This window comes from Lupinus angustifolius, chromosome LG12 (genome assembly GCF_001865875.1).
Source record: "Lupinus angustifolius cultivar Tanjil chromosome LG12, LupAngTanjil_v1.0, whole genome shotgun sequence".
Lineage (NCBI taxonomy): Eukaryota > Viridiplantae > Streptophyta > Magnoliopsida > Fabales > Fabaceae > Lupinus > Lupinus angustifolius.
The window spans coordinates 999947-1018928 of record NC_032020.1 but is presented as its reverse complement, the minus strand read 5'-3'; the positions used below and the strand labels follow the sequence as shown (position 1 = coordinate 1018928).

The 18982-nt window shown below is 34.8% G+C and overlaps 3 protein-coding genes across 3 annotated transcripts; 1 reads left to right on the top strand and 2 right to left on the bottom strand.

The window, feature by feature from the left end:
* LOC109363009 (ELMO domain-containing protein B-like) lies at window positions 941–8718 on the top strand. The gene is made up of 9 exons (XM_019609159.1): window positions 941–1184; window positions 2132–2241; window positions 2692–2760; window positions 2931–3046; window positions 3132–3186; window positions 6899–7019; window positions 7344–7391; window positions 7591–7685; window positions 8258–8718. Exons 1-9 carry the CDS (start codon window positions 1088–1090, stop codon window positions 8357–8359), a joined length of 813 nt encoding a protein of 270 aa, XP_019464704.1. The 5' UTR covers window positions 941–1087; the 3' UTR covers window positions 8360–8718.
* LOC109361503 (pentatricopeptide repeat-containing protein At3g22690-like) lies at window positions 9498–11962 on the bottom strand. Its single transcript, XM_019606972.1, has 2 exons — window positions 9824–11962; window positions 9498–9541 (listed from the first exon to the last, which is right to left on the bottom strand). The coding sequence occupies exons 1-2, from the start codon at window positions 11837–11839 to the stop codon at window positions 9533–9535; spliced, it is 2025 nt and encodes a 674-aa protein (XP_019462517.1). The 5' UTR covers window positions 11840–11962; the 3' UTR covers window positions 9498–9532.
* Window positions 15971–18742, bottom strand: LOC109361554 (pentatricopeptide repeat-containing protein At1g71460, chloroplastic-like). The gene is made up of 2 exons (XM_019607044.1): window positions 16333–18742; window positions 15971–16189 (listed from the first exon to the last, which is right to left on the bottom strand). The coding sequence occupies exon 1, from the start codon at window positions 18725–18727 to the stop codon at window positions 17039–17041; it is 1689 nt and encodes a 562-aa protein (XP_019462589.1). The 5' UTR covers window positions 18728–18742; the 3' UTR covers window positions 15971–16189; window positions 16333–17038.

Here is an 18982-nt window from a genome sequence, read left to right as displayed (position 1 = left end):
TTAAAAGTCAATAATGATTAAAAATAAATAGTAAATGATACATTAATTATATACAAATTTCTTACAATATTAGTGTATATATCTTTTTCTCGTAAATAAATATAACTTTCATGCAGCTAAAGATCTTTTCAAAATCTATGTCAGATTCATTGAACTCCATATCTCTCTAGGGTGAAATGACAACATCCCATGTGAATGGATAACCCTTGTTTTCAATGTTGACCCTAGTTTGACACAATATATATCAATATGATTCTACACATTTATTTAGCCACATGTATTTTCTACATAAGGTAAACTCTTTATCACTCTCATATATCATAAAATATTTTCATAAATTCAAATATGACCATGAATGCTTATACCTTATAAACCAATTTTTTGGTTGAATTAGATTTAGTCATTTTAATATAATATTAGAGTCTCACATTATAAGCTAATTTTTGAAATTGAGTTAAATTTTACTATTCTAATTTAATAGTAGTGTACTAGAATATGACTAATCAAATATTTATAACGTTTACATAATAATCCTCATCAACCTAACTTTTTGGTTGTGTTATATATAATAATTAGATATTTGATTAAGATAAAAATGGTATATATAATTTAATTCAATTCAATTCACGTAACATGTCACACATATTTTTTTAGTTTCCCATACATATCCTCGTACTAAAAAATATGTGTGATATGTTATGTGAATTGAGATGGTAATATTTCCCAATACGTAGTACTAACTCTTCTAATGAGTATTTTTTCCATCCACCGTGCTCGAATTTGAAACATTGCTTAAAAGAAATCAATCATATATCACTTGAAACAATATCTATTGATAATATATCACACATATATAGTTAAGTATGAACGATGAATACATACATATTTTTGTGATAAGATAAATAATAATGAAAAAAGTGGTGTTGATAAAGAGGTGAAGAAAAAGAGAAAGGAGAAGATTAAGTCATAGATTCTCTCTCTCTCACACATCTTTCCCTTTTTTTCATATCTGTAACCGTTTCCCATAATAATACACTTATCTCTCTCTCTTTTCATTTCATTTCATTTGATTTGATTGTTCATAAATATGGAAGATAGAAGTGTTGGTAGTAGTGTTGGTGGCGCCGCCTCTTTTGTCGCTGTTAGAAAGATTCCACACGGAGAACCTTGCCATTCTAATTCCGGTAACTTCTTTTTTTCAACTCTATTTCTTTCTTAACTCACCAACTAAGGCCTATCCGCCTCGGATAATCGTATTAAATTGCGGTTGTGGTTGTAGTTGAAGTCACTTCAATTAGTCAGTTAGAGTTGTGACTGCAATTTAAAACACTGTCGAATATCTCGGGATCTCATCTTACTATATATGATATGACTAGTGTTCTATTTTAACTCACCAACTAAGGCCTATCCGTCCCGGATAATTGTATTAAATTGCGGTTGTAGTCACTCCAATTAGTCAGTTAGAGTTGAGTCCTGCTATTGTGACTGCAATTTAAAACACTTTCGAATATCTCGGGATCTCAACTTACTATATATGATATGACTAGTGGTCTTTTTTAACTCACCAACTAAGGCCTATCCGTCCCGGATAATTGTATTAAATTGCGGTTGCAGTCACTCCAATTAGTCAGTTAGAGTTGAGTCCTGCTATTGTGACTGCAATTTAAAATACTGTCGAATATCTCGGGATCTCAACTTACTATGTATGATATGACTGGTGTTCTATTTTTTTTACATATTTAATGATCATTTGCTTGTGTTACATTGATGGTGACTCACATTAGGTTGTAGTGTTCGATTGAGCATTATTAAAGCTGTTTGGGATGCTTAATTGATGACGAGGTTGTTGTTATCCTCATCCATGGATATAATATCTTCATGAATGAACTCATATGTTGTCAAATGTTGCTTTTATTCAATTAAAGTATTATATGCATAATGTCCATTGCAAATTGAAGGATTAAGCTTCATGATTAAGCTTTGTTGCTTGATTAAGCTTCATGATTCCGATTCTATGATATGAGCCGACGGAGCTGAACAAAAACAATAGTAATTGAAAGATTTGGATGAAATTTGTAGCCTATAGAAGTTGGAAGAATCTTCGTTGACGGGAAATTTTTCTGTATTACAGCTGAGGTTGTGGCAGGATCAGCAGCGTGGCTCGGAAAAGGTCTTTCTTGTGTCTGTGTACAGAAAAGAGATAGTGATGCATCTACTTTTTTCGATTTAACTTTAGCCCAGGTAATATTTTTGTAATTACTCAAGCAACACTTAATGTTTATGTAGTTCTGTTGATTATGCTCTTGGCATCTTTCTGCATGAAGAAAAAGGAAATCAAGTTTTATTCTTCACCATGTAATAGGCATTTGCAATTTAGGTTCATATTGAAAGGTGTATTTTCTTGTCAAATATCAAATGTACTGTTTAATTGCATTTCCGGATGTTTGTTTTTTCTTGCTTATCCTCGATGTCTTCTGTTTGGTTTGGGTAACACAGAAAATCTAGTGTTTTTGGAGGGAATCTTCACTAGCAAAGGCTAATCAATTTTGTGTTTAGTGGTTCCAAGATACTTGATCTCCCTCTATATCACATGAAATTCTGGAGCACTTTGTACTTAAATTTTTCTGTTCAATATTGTGTTTATAATAATATTACGGAAAACTCACATGTTATTGAATTTCATTTTCCCAGGAGGAATGCTTGGAGAGGTTACAGAGACGTATAGATGTTCCGTATGATAGTTCTATAACTGAGCACCAGGTATCCTTTTTATTAATGTTTTCAAGTTTTTATAAATATTGTGTTTATGTGGCAATGATTATTATCATGTAATTAGTTCTTTGTACCACCCATGGGTTATTCTATAAGTGAAATATTCAACGCCGTAAGCTTAAGACTGTAATTTATATGTTATTTCCGAATTATATTAGGATGCCCTTAGGGCTTTATGGAATGCTGCATTTCCTGAAGAAGAACTCCGTGGCTTGATATCCGAGCAGTGGAAGGAAATGGGATGGCAAGGGAAGGATCCATCAACAGATTTTAGGTAGATATTGTCCTAGTTGTTTTATTTTCTTGTCTTTACTCTAACTACTTGTTGTTATTGACTAATAGTTGCATATATTTGGTAGGGGTGGTGGTTTTATATCACTGGAGAATTTTCTGTACTTCTCTAGGAATTTCCCGGTATGATTTGTTTATTTGTTTGCTTAATCTTATCTCATATTGTAATAAATATCTTACTTAGGTAGACCAATATCGAAATTTAGAACGAAAACCGATTTATTGTGAATAACTCATCCGAATGGCTGGAGTGAACAAGGCAATTATATTAGCATTTCTTCCAAAAGGTGTCATTTGGCTTCTAATGTTAAAAGTGACTTCTTAGATTGAGATAGTGTTGTTGTTGGGTATTGATTTGTTTGAAGAATGAGCAGTTCTTCTTCATTTCATGCTCTGTTTAATTGAAAATGAGGGATCATCATTTCAGATAAATTGCAAATGGTAATGTTGGAAAAAAAAGTATTGCCAATAACAGCAAAATGTCCACGCAGAGCTGAAGATTTTATTGTGTTTGAACTTCCTACGTGGTAGGCTATCTTTTTGCTTTTTTCTTTGAATAAATAGGGTTTAGCAAGGTAGATTGCATTATAATTTATAAATGAAATTGACATTTAAATTAATTGATCTTGTTTTTCCCAATGGACGCTCTGTCAAATTACACTTCTCTCTCCTCTCTCTCTACTCCAGTTTCTGTCTCTTACATGGTAGAAACTGCCAGCAATTCTAGTTTCCCTTTGTCTATTACGGCTGTTCCAATCAGCTCCTCTCCTCCACCTTTCAATTTGCCGCTTCTGACGACGAAGTTAACCGAGAATAACTTATTATTAGTTTGGCAACAGTCTACTGAAGTGGCTCTGAAATCAAATTGTGCTGGTCGATTTGTCTACCTTCCCGAGATTCTGAAATGATTTCTTAATGAAAAGGATCGTTCCAAAATCGTGTGAATCCCCTCTTGGCTTTCTCAGTTAACACTCTGAGGTATTGCAACTTAAGAGTTGTTGGCTGCAAACATTTATGGCGTGAACACTGTCATGCTTGGACAAAAGCTCGCAGTTGCCAACTTCATTCGCAACTCCAATCAGTTGTGAAGGGGCTAGCACCATTTCTGAGTATTTCATGTGCATCATGGTTATTGTTGACTCTCTTATCTCCATCGGTTCTCTGATTACACATGCTGAACATGTTGATTTCATTTTGGATGGCCTCTTTGAAGACTTTCGGCCAGTTATCACTACTGTGGAAAGTCAAGATGATCTTCCTTCTGTTAACACTCTTCAATCCTATATTTACCTTTGAATATCGACTTGAGCGCAATTGGAAAAAATCAATTTCAGATGCACTATCTGTTAATCTGGCAGCGAAATCATCGTTGAATTCTCTGGTGTCTGTCACGTCAATGATGCGATTCATTTTGATGAGTTCTACTTCACCATCTTCGTATTCGCATATACGTGCTGAAGGCTCGTCTTCTCTCTTTCATTGCAGCACAGGTTATCATGGTGAACTTTGCAGCGATTATATTGGTGGTCATGGTCGCACTCTTGGTGGTCGCTTTGTGCCAAGGAGAGGTGGTTATTACTGTGGTCATTGCAATCATTATGGTCATGAATTGCCCTTTTGCTACTATGCTCCCCTGGTTTTGGTGTAAATTGTACCAGTTCCTATGGATCATAGGGCGCGCCTCCTGGTTTTGGTGTACCCAATGGCCATTATGCACCCACTGCTTATCCTCATGCACCACAACATTTCACTCACTTTTCTCTTCCACATTCTTAATTTCCAAGGTATTCAGCACCATCTTGCTTGACTGGACCAGATACTCACACAGTCAAGCTCAATTTTCTGGACAGGCTCGAAGCGCTAGGCCTTTTTGACAAGCTCCACCCACTTACCCCTATGCCGTGATAGCTACTTCTGGTGATGCAGAAATTAAGTCTCACACCAGTGTTGTATCCTTATTCAGGAGCCACTAATCATCTCACCTCATAACCTGCTCTTGTGCACGGATGTACTGAAAAGTCCACTTCTGAGCAGATATACATGAGTAATAGCTCTGAAAAATTCACTTCTGATGTAGAAACTAAGGGTCCGTTTGTGAGTTGAGTTTTGGAGGGGAAGGAAGGGAAATAGAAGGCTTCAAAGTCATTTCACTAGTGTATTTCATGGCTCTCAAGCCTTCCCTTTCCTCCCCTTCCAAAATTCAACTCGCAAATAGACCCTAAGTCTCATGCACCAGTTGGTATCCTGATCAAGGAGCCACTAATCATCTTACTCAGACCCCACTCTTGTGCACGAACCTACTGAAAAATTCACTTATGAGCAGATATATACATGGGTAATGGCTCTGGGATTTCTTACTGCTTGTGGCAATTCTGAATTTCATGCACCTTTCAATCCTCACATTTTCTTATCTCTTAAGAATCTACTCTTAGTGCCATCTATCGCTAAAAACTTAGTATTTCTCAGTTTGCTAGAGACAGTTCTTTTTACTTTGAGTTTCATCCTAACTCGTTTCATGAAATCTCAGGATTCTGAACAGGTTTTGCTATGAGGCACTCTTACTCAAGAGGGACTCAATGCTTTTCATGATCTTCTGTCTACTCACACTTCTAAGTTGTTTTCCAGCTTCATATGTTTCTAATCCTAGCACTGTTCCCAGTTTACATTTTCAATAAGTTTGTAAATAGTTCATCTAGTACATGTTCTTCAATCTTTGTATGCCATTGTCGTCTTGGACATGGTCATGAGAAAGTTGGAACTAATGTACTAAATCATTGTAAATTATCTCATGCTAGTATTAGTGATTTAAATTTTTGTTCTGCATGTTGTGTAGGTAAAAGCACATGGATTACATGCTGCTGGTTTTCTATTTGTGTATCCTAATCCTTTTATCTTCTATATTTAGACTTATGAGGCCCAGTTCATATCTACTCCATTACAGGCTCAGATATTACCTATCCATTGTGGATGCAGCCACTAGATACACTTGGGTATTGTTGTTATAATAAAAAACAGACGTTATCACTATTTTGAAAACCTTTGTTACCATGGTTAGAACTAAGTTCCATAAATCAATCAAATCCGTTTGAAGTTATTGGGGTGGGGAGTTCAGGCCATTCACGTCCTGTTTACAGTCTTTGAGTATTAATCATACGATTGCTTGCCCTCATACTCATCACCAAAATGACACTGTTGAAAGAAAGCATAGGCATATAGTTGAAGTCGGTCTGGCTTTACTTGCTTGTGCTTGTTTGATTATGACATTATAGGATCATACTTTTCTCACTGCTGTTCTTTTAATCAATGGACTTTCCTCCCCAGCTGTAGCTAATAAATCTCCTCACACTCTCCTATTTGGTCATTCTCAAGGGTCTTTTTTTGTTCCGTTTTTCCTCATCTTAGACCCTTTAACAAACACAAAATGGACTTTAGATCCTCTGAATGTACTTTCTTAGGCTATTCAGTGTCTCATAAAGGATACAAGTGTTTAACCAAACAAGGGAAAATTATCATTGCCATGGATGTTGTGTTCAATGAGTATAGTTTTCCTCATGCCTCCACTTTTTGGCCCTTATTCCCCTCTCATCCTAGTTCTATGACACCCGCCTCCACTTTTGTCTTCAATTTTGTTTCCTTGAGCAACCCACCGTAGGATTCAAGGGGGAATATTAGAAAAGTCTCTGGCTTGAGTAATAACTGTTACTTTTCTGTAGAGTTTCCCTAAATCAAGTAGTCATAATAAGAAAGTTCTAATCGATTCAGTTACACTTCTCCCTCTTATCCCTCTTTGATATACATGTCTCTTAATCATAAAACTCAACTTTTCATCTTGTAGAAATCCTTCCAGGATCTTTTATGGAAGCGGGAAGGAGATCGATCCGCGTGGGAATACCCATTTGCTGTTGCTGGTGTTAATATCACATTCATGCTGATTCAGATGCTTGATCTTGAAACAGGTTCATTGCTTCTTGTATTATTATAATTTTTTCAGTTCTTGCTATTTATCATGTACAAAACGAAGAACTGGTTTGCTGCCTATATGCATCACTTTTATTTCTGAATTGTGTTATGTCAATTTCGTAGAGTACCACCAAGCTGAATCTACCTTAACTATTAGGTGCTCTTTCAATTTATATTCTGACATTCTGATATTGTTTACCATTTACTTTTGCATAAATCAATAACAATGGTTACCGATTACCATCAACCATCATCTTCCAGATTGTGGATGGTGCCATATTGTGGATTTTATCTGTTAACAACATGCTTTATATTTACAGTCAAGCCACGCACACTGGTAGGAGCAACGTTCCTGAAATTTCTAGAAGGTATCCTGAGTTGTCCCCTTCCAGTTGCCATTTAATCTGTTTATTTTTATTTTCTTGAATATTTAAGGTCGATTAGGAAGGGTTGGAACTTAGCCGTAATGAAAACTTGTATTTACAAGATTATAGCTTTTAATTTCAAGTTGTTGTCTTCATTTATCTTGGATTGCTATTAAGTAACTATTGCATTCATATCTGGCAGAAAACGAATCAGCTTTCGATCTTCTATATTGCATAACTTTCGTGCTGATGGATCGTCAATGGCTTTCTATGCGTGCTTCATACATGGATTTTAATGTATGTATTCTTTAACCTCAGAGCTCTATGGCACAAGAAAATTTAATTCAAGTCTAGAAATTTGTTCAGAAGGGAGAGTAAGAGGAGAACGCATGCAAGAATAGACAATTATAAAAACCTATGCCACTCTTGATATGGAGGAAAAGATATCTTGCAATTGAGGACTAAAGACGTTTGAAAATTGTTAAGCAAAGAGGATATGGAAACTGTCATGATTCATGTTTTTACATAAAAATGATTAGGGAGAAATAATCTTATATTGTTTAATTTAAAAACCAACGAGGTGTTTGTCTAGTGGTGTAAGGCCCACTAGATCCCCAAGTACCGCATAGGCCAAAAGTCGAAAGTTCGATTCCTGAGAGTGACATCTATTGGAAGGGACAGTCACACACCCCAAAATGGATTAATTCCTTACCCATAGGATCGGGGATACCCTTGGTTATACCCCAAAAAAAAAAAGATAGTCTTGGAGATGATCCTGATCTCTTTACTTGGTAATTGAGCTTTACTTCTTGGTTTATATTGGGATTGGCAATCTTTGCTTTTATATCTTTTACTTCATAATTCAACAGACAGTGATGAAATCTACACGAAGTCAGCTGGAGAAAGAGCTTCTTGTTGAAGACATAACACGCCTTGAAGATTTACCCTCATACAAACTACTTTCATCATAGATTTCAAGAACCTAGCTCTAGCTAAAAATGTCTTTTTGTACATGACACAATGCTCCTCATTATAATCTTCACTCCAGTCAATCCAGCATTCAATCTTCTAACATTTTTGGCAAATTCAGCTGAAAACATGTAAACTGATGCGAGCTTAACCGTGACGGCGATAAGGTTCGAAATGCAACAGCTAAGCTTTTAGTGTAGTTGGATGATAAATATTGTTGGCAGACACATTGCCAAGAGTCTGAAATGTAAGTGTTTGGTATTAGATTTTAATGAATTGTTGTTTGCCACTTTCCCTATATATGAATTTTTAAGTGCAGCTTGCAGCATTGTATTTTTCAGGTAGATTTTGAAGATGTTAATAATGCCATATTTGTTTTGAGTAATAGAGTCAATGGTGCATTTTTGTTTTGAGTAATAGTGTTAGTACTGTAACAACCTATTACTGTTATGAAATAAAATAAGAACAAGTGGAGAATTGACATGAGAGAAGGGGGAGTTCAACTTTTTTGGGGTAACATCCACATCACTCTATATGACCATTTAGGGGTGTAAAGGTTCGGTTTCATTTTTGGTGCAACTCAAGAACCAAATTGAACAGATGGATATGACTTAATTTCGTTTGGTTAATGATAAATTTTTATGTAGGAACTAAATCGACCATTGATGTTTCGGTCCTTGGTTTTCTTGTTTTATTTTTTACATTTCATGTATCATATGCAGAGGTTAGAGGTGTCAAAATGGGCAGGCCAAGGTAGGTTGGTCTGCCAAAGTCCAAAAATTTATAGGGCTTGTGTATTATTTTTTATACTTTTTATTGAATTTGAGCTTTTTAGCTCGGACCGATTGGACTATAATAAAACTTGGCTCGGGCCAGGCTTACCCAGGCGGTTCAGGCTACCCGTTTTCCTTATTTTTTAATCTTTTTTTGGGACATTTAACTTGGTAGTAAGCAGTAAGTAAAAATTATCTTACAAAATAACTTATAATAATAAATATTGGGAAAAAGTTCACATAACCTCAGTAAACAAAAGGTTATAATATTGGGAAATATTGTGAAACGTGAATAAAAGAAAAATTCAAAAAACAAAAGGTTATAAAATGTAGCAATTTGATTGGTTTGGGACGGTGATCTCTGTCCCAATGAAATGTCTAATTGCTCTAAAGTGTGTAATTTCATAGCATCTCTATAATTCAGTGATTTAAATTACGGATCGCATCATCTGATACGGCCACAATATTGTGTTTGTGATGAACATCACAAACACATTACACCGCAATTGTGGTGTGACGCTGAATCACAATGGCGCGGTCACATCAGGCCGGAGTGCAACCACATCAGATCATATTCCGGCCGAATCAAATTAAAAAATATTTATTTAATCACAAAATAATTCACACAACAAGGGCCACAATCTACCTCCCAATGACGAGAATCGCAATAACCGCAACCACAATTTAAAACACTGCATCAATCATTTCATAAATGTTTTGAGATTCTGGATGCTCCCTATCTCCCATAGTAAATTCATGAAATGAACCATTGATTTCAATGGAACTAACACCAGGTTCTTTACTAGCCCCTACATCTTTCATACTTCTCCTTATATCAGCAACATTACTCCATCTACTTGCTTCTGCATATATATTTGACATTAGAACATTATATCCAAACTTTTCTGATTCCAAAGATAGAAACTTTTTTGCAACCCATTCTCCTAACTTCACATTTTTATGAACCTTGCATGCACCAAGAAAAGATCCTAATACAGCATCATTTGGCTTCATAGTCATGTTTTGAATCAGTTCCATAGCTTCATCAAGTAATCCACCTCTTCCAAGAAGATCCACCATGCAACCATAGTGCTCAACTTTTGGCACCAAACCAAAACCATGCACCATTTTATGGAACACCATTTTCCCTTCTTGCACCAACCCTGCATGGCTACAAGCATGAATAGCTCCAATGAATGTGATATCATTAGGGAAAAGTCCTAGTGATTCTGTTTCTTCAAGGAGTTTCAATGCTGCATAACCATGACCATGTATTGCAAAACCTGATATCATAGCATTTAGCATTGCAATGTCTCTTATAGTTGCTGCATTGAAAATTCTATAAGCCATATTTATGTCTCCACATTTTGCATACATGTCCACTAAAGAGGTTTTTAGAACCAAATCTTCTTTGATTCCTTCTTTGTTTATGTAAGAATGAATCCACTTACCCTTTTCAAGGGATCCAACTTTTGCACATAACACAATGAGACTAACCATGGTTAACTCATTTGGTCTTATTCCATTGCAATTCATTTGGAAAAATGCATCAAATGCTTCATCTATGGTGTTGTTTTGTGCATAAGTAGAAATCATTGCACTCCAAATTGTTAAGTCTTTGTTCTTGGTGCTGTCAAAAACAGATCTTGCACTTATAACATCACCACATTTTCCATACATATCTATAAAAGCAGTGGCTAAAACAAGTGAAATGGTAAATCCATTTCTTAAGGTGAAAGCATGTAGACACTTACCAAGTTCTAGAGATTTTGCATTGCAACATTCTTTGACAAAACTAAGGATTGTAACATCATTTGGAAAAATACCCTCTTGTAGCATTTTTGTAAAAAGTCTTGTAACTTCATATAAATCATTGAAATGAATGTAGCCTGAAATCATAGCAGTCCATGAAATTATACTAGCCTCAGATAAACCATCAAAAACCCTTCTTGCATAAGATAAATTTGAGCATTTAACATGCATATTTATCAAAGAAGTACTTAAAGAAGCTTCTGATTTCATATAATAGTTCATATTCCTTATGACATAAGCATGCATAGCTTTGCACAATTTCAAGTTACCAAGTTCTGCAAAGACATGAATGGTGCTTATAATTGCACTTTCACTAGGCTTTACTTTCATAATATGCATATCTCTAAGAAGATTCAATGCTTCTTCAAGAAATCCACTCCTATGATAACTTCTAATCATTGTACTCCAAGAAACAACATCTTTGTTATCAATCTTATCAAATAATAGTCTTGCAGATTTCGATTTCCCAACCTCACTATACATCATGATTAATGCATTGCACACAAAAGCATCACTTTGGAATCCACTTTTCACCACAAAACCATGCACCTCTTGTCCTTGCATTGTTGAAGGGATAAGGCTGCATGATTTGAGAACAGATGGTATGATGAAATTGTCTACTTCGGCGTCTTCTTTACGCATGTCGGCGTAGATTTTCACTGCTTCTTGTGGGCAATTGTTGTTGTTGTAAGATGTTATTAGGAAGCTTTGGATTGCTTCAGTGCTGGAATAGGACTTAAGTGATGGAAAAGGGAGTTTATGGTGACTGAAATTCAAACATGTTTTGATGAAATGGCTATGGATTTGTTGTGTTTCTTCAAGGTTATTATGCAGTTCATGTTTCTTCTCTTTTGCTAGGATTTGATTGAACTTCAAAGTTGTGCTTGTTGTGACCATAGTGAGAGTTACTTCAACCTTCTCTTCCACCTTTCATTCAAGATTACAATTCAAGAAGAGATGAGTTTGTTCTATCACCAAGATATTCTATAATATGTCAGATATTTTGTTGTAAGATGTAAGAAAGTTGGAGTAGCTCCTGTCGTAGAAAAGATGGTAGAGTCGTATTTTAGGTGGTTTGAACATATATGGAGAGATCGATAGAAGTTTATGTAAGGAGAGCAGATCAAATGAAAGCTAGTTCAATTCCTAGAGGAAGGGGGAGACAAGGAAAATGATAAAGGAAGACTTAGAGATAAATGTTTATCGATAAATATGAGTTATAATAGAGTATTATAACAATGTTCGATCAATTTAACCGACCCTAACTAATCTGATAAAAATTTGGTTGCTAGAAAGTTAAGATTTTAAATTATTAGTGTTAAACTTTTAACTATCAACCAATTTTGTATCTACACAAAAATATTTAAAATATTATGTGATGATGTGTAATCAAATGATAGTGTAAGATAAGTTATGCCGATAAATTTAGAGGAAAAAGATATATACATTATTAAACTTTATATTGCTATCACATTATCTATTATTCATTTTCAATCATAATTGACTTTATAAAAGTAATTAAAATTAATGGTAAATAATACATTAATTATGTATAAATAAATTTACAACATCAATACATAGATATTACACTCGTAACTTTATTCCTATTTTTGCATATATTTTCTTACCATGATTGTCCATTTTACCTACTCAATTTGACTTGGCTTAGTAAATATTCTTGTATTAAAGGGTATATGCACATTGCTTTGCTTCAACTTGAACACTCATCTTACATAATCCTATAGTTATTACATGGAATGACACACTTTTTGGGATAATAGATGTATTCTCTCGATCCATGTCCCAAATTTTGTCCCAACTCATAACAATGAAACAAAAATATAAAAATAAAATAAATATTTTTTAAATTGACATAACATATATTTCCGATGTAACAGTTGGGATGAGAGAGAAAGAGTGAGTAAATTGTGTTTGTTTTTGAGTGGGTAATGTGAGAGTTAGTTTGACTTGTGTGGTTGTTATGTTGAGACAACAGATAAGGAACAATGGGTCATGCTCTCAAGATAACAAATGCCACCTAAGGTTTGGATTCAACATGACATCTAAGATTATTACATCACTCAAACTAACCTTTATGTTTATTTTTTATGGATGAAAAATAATTTACTAGTTAAATAAAGGATGAAAAATTGGAAACAAAAATTAAGTCACTAGTTGAAAGTTTGATATTTTCTTTTTAATTTATCAAGTTGCCACATTAGCTATAATTATATTTGTGTGAGACATTTCATTTAGTCACTCAAGTACATCATATAAAATTAACATTAAAATAAAAAAAAATTGAGTTATACATACTTTACATAGGCTTGGTTGATTGAGATTAAAATATGATATTATAATCAAATTTTCTATAACAAAATCATACTAGTATCACATATATAGTCTTAAGTGAAATCTTAGTGTTCATGAGAATTAGGACTCTAATCCCTTAGGCCAATTCGATAAGGAAGATCAGAGTCCACACGAGCGATAAGACAAGAAAATACTCATAGAAATAGATAGAGCGGATGAAAGACACAGGGTAAAATATGGTATTCAAATCTCTCCCTCAATGACAAAAATGAGGCATCTAATGTAGAAGCTGAATTTGAAAAGGATATGCAAGATGGAAGAATCATATGAGTTGAACAAATAAAAAATTTCAAAAGGAGACAAATGTAACACCCCAATTCAAATTCAATTGGAATAGATAGATTTTCATAAAATGTTTTGCAATGGAATTAAAATAGAGCAAAAATTACAAGTAAAAATGTTTCTTTTAGTAGAATATTATGATATTGTTGTTCATTCCATATAGTAGATCTCATCTAGTGGAATAAAAGCTTGATTGTTGTATTATTATTGACTATAATCATACATTTTTTCATTGCTTTCAAAAACTAAATTATTGTATCACAAACTTGCAACTTCAAAAAACATTTTGAAATGAACATCCTTGAGGGTTACATAGTGACCAAACAAAAGATACATTGTTATTAGGAGATATCATTTCCCTCACTATTGCTTCTCTCCCAATTGGTTGGACCGTAGATGTGATGATTTACTTCACGAGCGAGGTCTCTGGTTCGAGTCTAGGTTGAAGGCATGATCGTTCTACCATGAAGCCATTTGTATAAAGCAACAGGAAGTAAGCACAAAGAACACCTACACCAATTAACTAAATAGCTAACAAGAACATGTAACAAAATCACAAAATATGCACCTAATACATGTTTCAACCATGTTTCACAATCACAACCATTAATCCAAATCCAATGAGATTAGTGAACTCTACCCATTATAGGACTCATGGGTTATAAAGCAATCACCATTATGAACCACTCTCACATGATTTCCCAATTGTAAATGGCTTCTTCCTACCCAAATTTATCTTCCTTTGTACTCCCACTCTTCTTTTTTTATCGACAATTATTAGTATGCTGGTACTTTTGTTGTGGGTAAGACTCAAACCCTCAACCTCCTTCACTCACATCTTTCACCCTAACCATCTTATAACTCCCTTTTTTATTGTTGGTGAGACTCGAACTCACAACCTTCTGTATTCCGTTCCTTAAGCCCTTCATCCTCACTGTCAGACCACCTTATGACTCTACTCTTATCATGCTCAATCATATCTTAATTAAGTTCTCAATGAAATCTTTAAGGTTCACTAGAGAAGGGCATCATACTACACTGCTCTGTTCAAGCAATACAAACAAATCCTAAGCATGAAAAAGCTTTTGATCATATGGCTTATGCAAGAAGGGATGCAGCATAACTGAAATGTGGCAACACATCTAAACAACCCAGAAAATCAAATCCAAATTGTTTGAAAAATCAAAAACCCATTACAGAAGATAAAAAAAACAACTATAAGAGATATATACAGTGCTGAGAAATACTTCAAAGTTGAAATTTTAAAAGCACTTAATAAAAACAGATAATTCAAGGCAAAGTGTCAGCCAAATAGAAGATGCTGTTGATTAGCAATTGTGAGAAATTTTTAAAACAAATATACACAAATCTTTGTTTATGATCTATCATTTGGAAAACAAAAACAAAAAAATCATTTATGTCCCAAATCTCAAGCTATAGTATGCTACAACAGCACCACAATATAAAGTGAAAGGTCAATGTTTGCACTATGGTAATGTAAACAGGGCACATGTTACAATAATTGAATAGTAATATGCTACAGTCCTGTACACAACTTCTTTTCTCCTATTGCATGCATCAATCATGTAAAACTTGCAAGCCATATTGGCAATCCAACTTCAAAGTCATTTTGAGCTGTACTGCTTTTTAAATCGGGTCAAACATCGTTACCACTTAGAATTAAGTAGTGAACTACTAGTAGTGCTAAGAGCCCATTTCAACTATTGGCAGCAATGTAAGTATACAAAGATCAGTCAGCAATGTTGGTATGATAAGCATGTATATAAGTGATGCTCATAGAAATCAGTCAGCAATGTTGGAACAAGTAGCTATCTAGTAATGCACACTGTACCTGCATACTCGAAACATAGTAGCTCTCTAGTTTTATATGATTAATATTTTTTATTCACAAGATATTATTCCTTCAAAAGTAAATCCAAAATATTTGCACCGAGTACGGCCTATTTATATTCAGCTCACAATATATAGAGACAGCACATGAACAAGAAGGGCAAAATTACTCAATTGGTTAAATCTAAACAAAAGGCTGTCCAAAATTCCATTTATAAAATGTCACAGACAGCAATTAAAATTGGTTTGTGTGCAATGGTTTGAAAATAGAAGAAAAAGCAAAATTGACAAATTTAAGACAGAACAGTCAACAGCTTTTATGCAACAGGGAACGAAAGGAACCTTGAACTTTTTAGATTTTAACAAGATAAATTTCAGTGCTTTCCAAAAGGAGAGACCCATCAAGTCATAATTGATATTCAAATTTCAAACTCAAACAGGATATCTCAGAAACTCAAAATCGACAATTGATCTATTTAATCTACAAAACTTCACAAAACTCCCTCTTAGCATATGCAAAACAGCCATTTTGGATCCTCATAAATCATAATCCACTAACAGGCATAATAAGTATTCATGAATCATCATAACAACCAAACAGCCATTATAAGACATGCAAATATTATGCCAGAAATATCTTATCAGGGTCATGGACACTTGACACAATGATGACCAAGAGAATAGAGAGCTTACCAGAGACAATAAGATGCAACAAATAAGCTTCAACCGGGATTACAGCACCTATTCAACAAAGAATAATACAAAAAATAAAAAAATAAACAAAATAAAAATTCAGTCAAACTCAATTAAAATCAACAAAAATCAAAATGAGATTGAGTAGATAAGAATACCTAGAGTAGATTTAAGATAAGTGCACAACTCACCAAGCAAGAGCTATGGAGGTGAAGAAGCAGTCATATGAGGTGAAATGCACAGCTATCAGAGAGTAAGACACAAAGTAGGCAAGCGAGGGATTTCATGAATCCCACTAAATCAGAAGAAATTGTGAATTTTTTATTTTTAGTGATGAAATACCCTATTAAAACACTTGAATTTTGTAAAATGACTGTGTTATGTATCCAAAAAGAAAATAAAGGATCTTAAATCTTTAAAAAAATTACATTCCCACACTTAAAGTCCTTATCCAAACACAGCTAAGAAATACTTGAGAAGCATATATATATATATATATATATATATAACCATATTATTAACATCAGTGTTACATTTTACCACAGGACAAATATCTATATTTCGAAAAGGATTATAAATCTCAAGTTATTTTCACAACTTTTAAAGTACAAAACCACCTGGATCAAGTGTATGAACAAATATTGGCAATTCCAAACTAAAAGACGTAGGAAAGTACATGTTAAATTCAAGCAACTTGTTGATTTTGATATATTTCTGCTATTGAGTGTGTCAAAATGATAATATGAACTAATAAATTACAACTTACAGACCCTAAGCTAAAATCTACATGTCAGTACAATGTTGCTTATAGAAGCAGCTAGTAAGTAATGTGCATTGTTTAAGAATTTTAAACATCCTATAAATCTTTCAAAGGAAAAGGTGAAGGTCCTTTGGCCTCTACTCTAAGGAAGAAATCATTTCTACAAATCCTAGAGCCTTATCTAGTTTACCATAACGGGTAAGAAGTCGAATCATTAAAATGCAATGTTCCTTAGATGCTTCAATTTTATATCTAGAAATTAAATTGAAGATCCTTAAAGCATCTTCAACAAGTCCTGCTCTATCACAGATAGATAGAACAGCTTGAAAAGTGAAGGTGTTTGGAGAACAACCATTTGAGACCATTTGATCTAAAAGGTCAATTGCATCTCGATACAATTTTTTGTACCCGTAGGCTCTTATAAGAGCGGTCCATATCATTGAACCTTTAACAGGAACTGCATCAAACACCAACTTCGCCTTCTCAACAACTCCACAAGTCCCATACATATTGATAAGTTCGGCAGAAACATAATGAACTGAGGTGAAATCTCTTTTCAATACTTGCCCATGAATCTCCTTCCCAAGCTTTTCAAGTTTTAGTTCACCGCAAACACTTAACATCCTTGCTATGGTGACCGTGTCTGGTCTATGCTCTGTCAATTGCATTGACCTTATGATACCAAGTGCTTCATACATTCTCCCACTTTCTACATATGAATCGATCATAGCTGTCCACAGTATCACATTCCTTTGTTCCACCCAGTCAAATAGTTTTAAAGAATACTCAATCACACCACACTTGGAATACAACACCATCAACGAAGAAACTATAGACACGTGAGGCAGAAAACAATGTCTCAAAGCATAAGCATGAATCTCCTTCCCCTGTTTCAGAGCCCTCGAATGTGCATAAATCGGAAGAGCAGTAGCAATTGCGACAACACCAGGCCGGAACCCCTTCCTCACCCAAATCGTGGACCTGATTGCCTGCTCAAGTCTCCCAATAGATGCATAACCTGACATCACAGCATTCCAAGAACCAACTTTTCTCTCCATCGAGCTATACAAAACCCGTCTTCCCAAACCAATCTCCCCACACTTGCAATACATATCAACCAACGCCAACTGAATCGCAGCTTGTCCAAAGTCCAATCTTGTCTTCAAAATATAAGCATGAACCTCCTTACCTATCCTCCGTGCGCGAACCTTCCCAATCACAGGAAGAATAATAATCACCAAAACCGAATTCAACCTCATTCCATCTTCCACCATCAACCTAACATATTCCAAAGCATCCATAGGCAACCTATTTCTAACAAAACCACCAATCATAGCACCCCAAAGAAAAACATCTCTGTGGCAACTTTCATCAAACACTCGGCGTGCAAGCTCAATTTCCCCAAACTTGAAATACAATTCAACCAAACAAGCATTCATAACCACACTAGATGGCAAAAAACCATTCTTAATCAAAACCCCATGAACCTTAAACCCTTCTAGAATCGAATTCGAACCTGCAAATCCGGAAACAACACTTCGAAAACGACTCTCATTTAGTTCCAACTCCAAAGCCCTCATTTGGGCATGAGTTGTTGAAGTTGAATCCCATGAGAGCAATGGAGCGTTGATGTAGATTTTTCTAGGGGTTGATGGATTTACAGGAATGCCCTTTTGGTGAATGTGAATGGAGAAGGGTATTTTGGTAAATGATGATGTGGAGAGGGAGAGAGGTTGTTGATGTTGGAGTAAGAATGGTGATTGGGGTTTGAAATGGAGAGTGGTGAAGGAGTGAGAGTGAAGAAGAGATGAAAGAGAACTTTCCATTTAGAATGGAGCAAAACAAAATGGGGGGCTTCAAATTTTGAAACCCAGCCATTTTATATTTGGCTAAACATCGCATCAATACACCAACGGGTACTGGTTCAAGTAATACATGTTTAATTTCCATTAAGCAAAGTCTCAGATTCAAGTCTTGTGGATAGAAAAAATATCCGCTGGGAAAGTTAGTCCCACATACCTGTGGATGTTTCCGACTCGAACACGATTGCCTCCAGTGTGAGGATACATGTGGCAAACAAA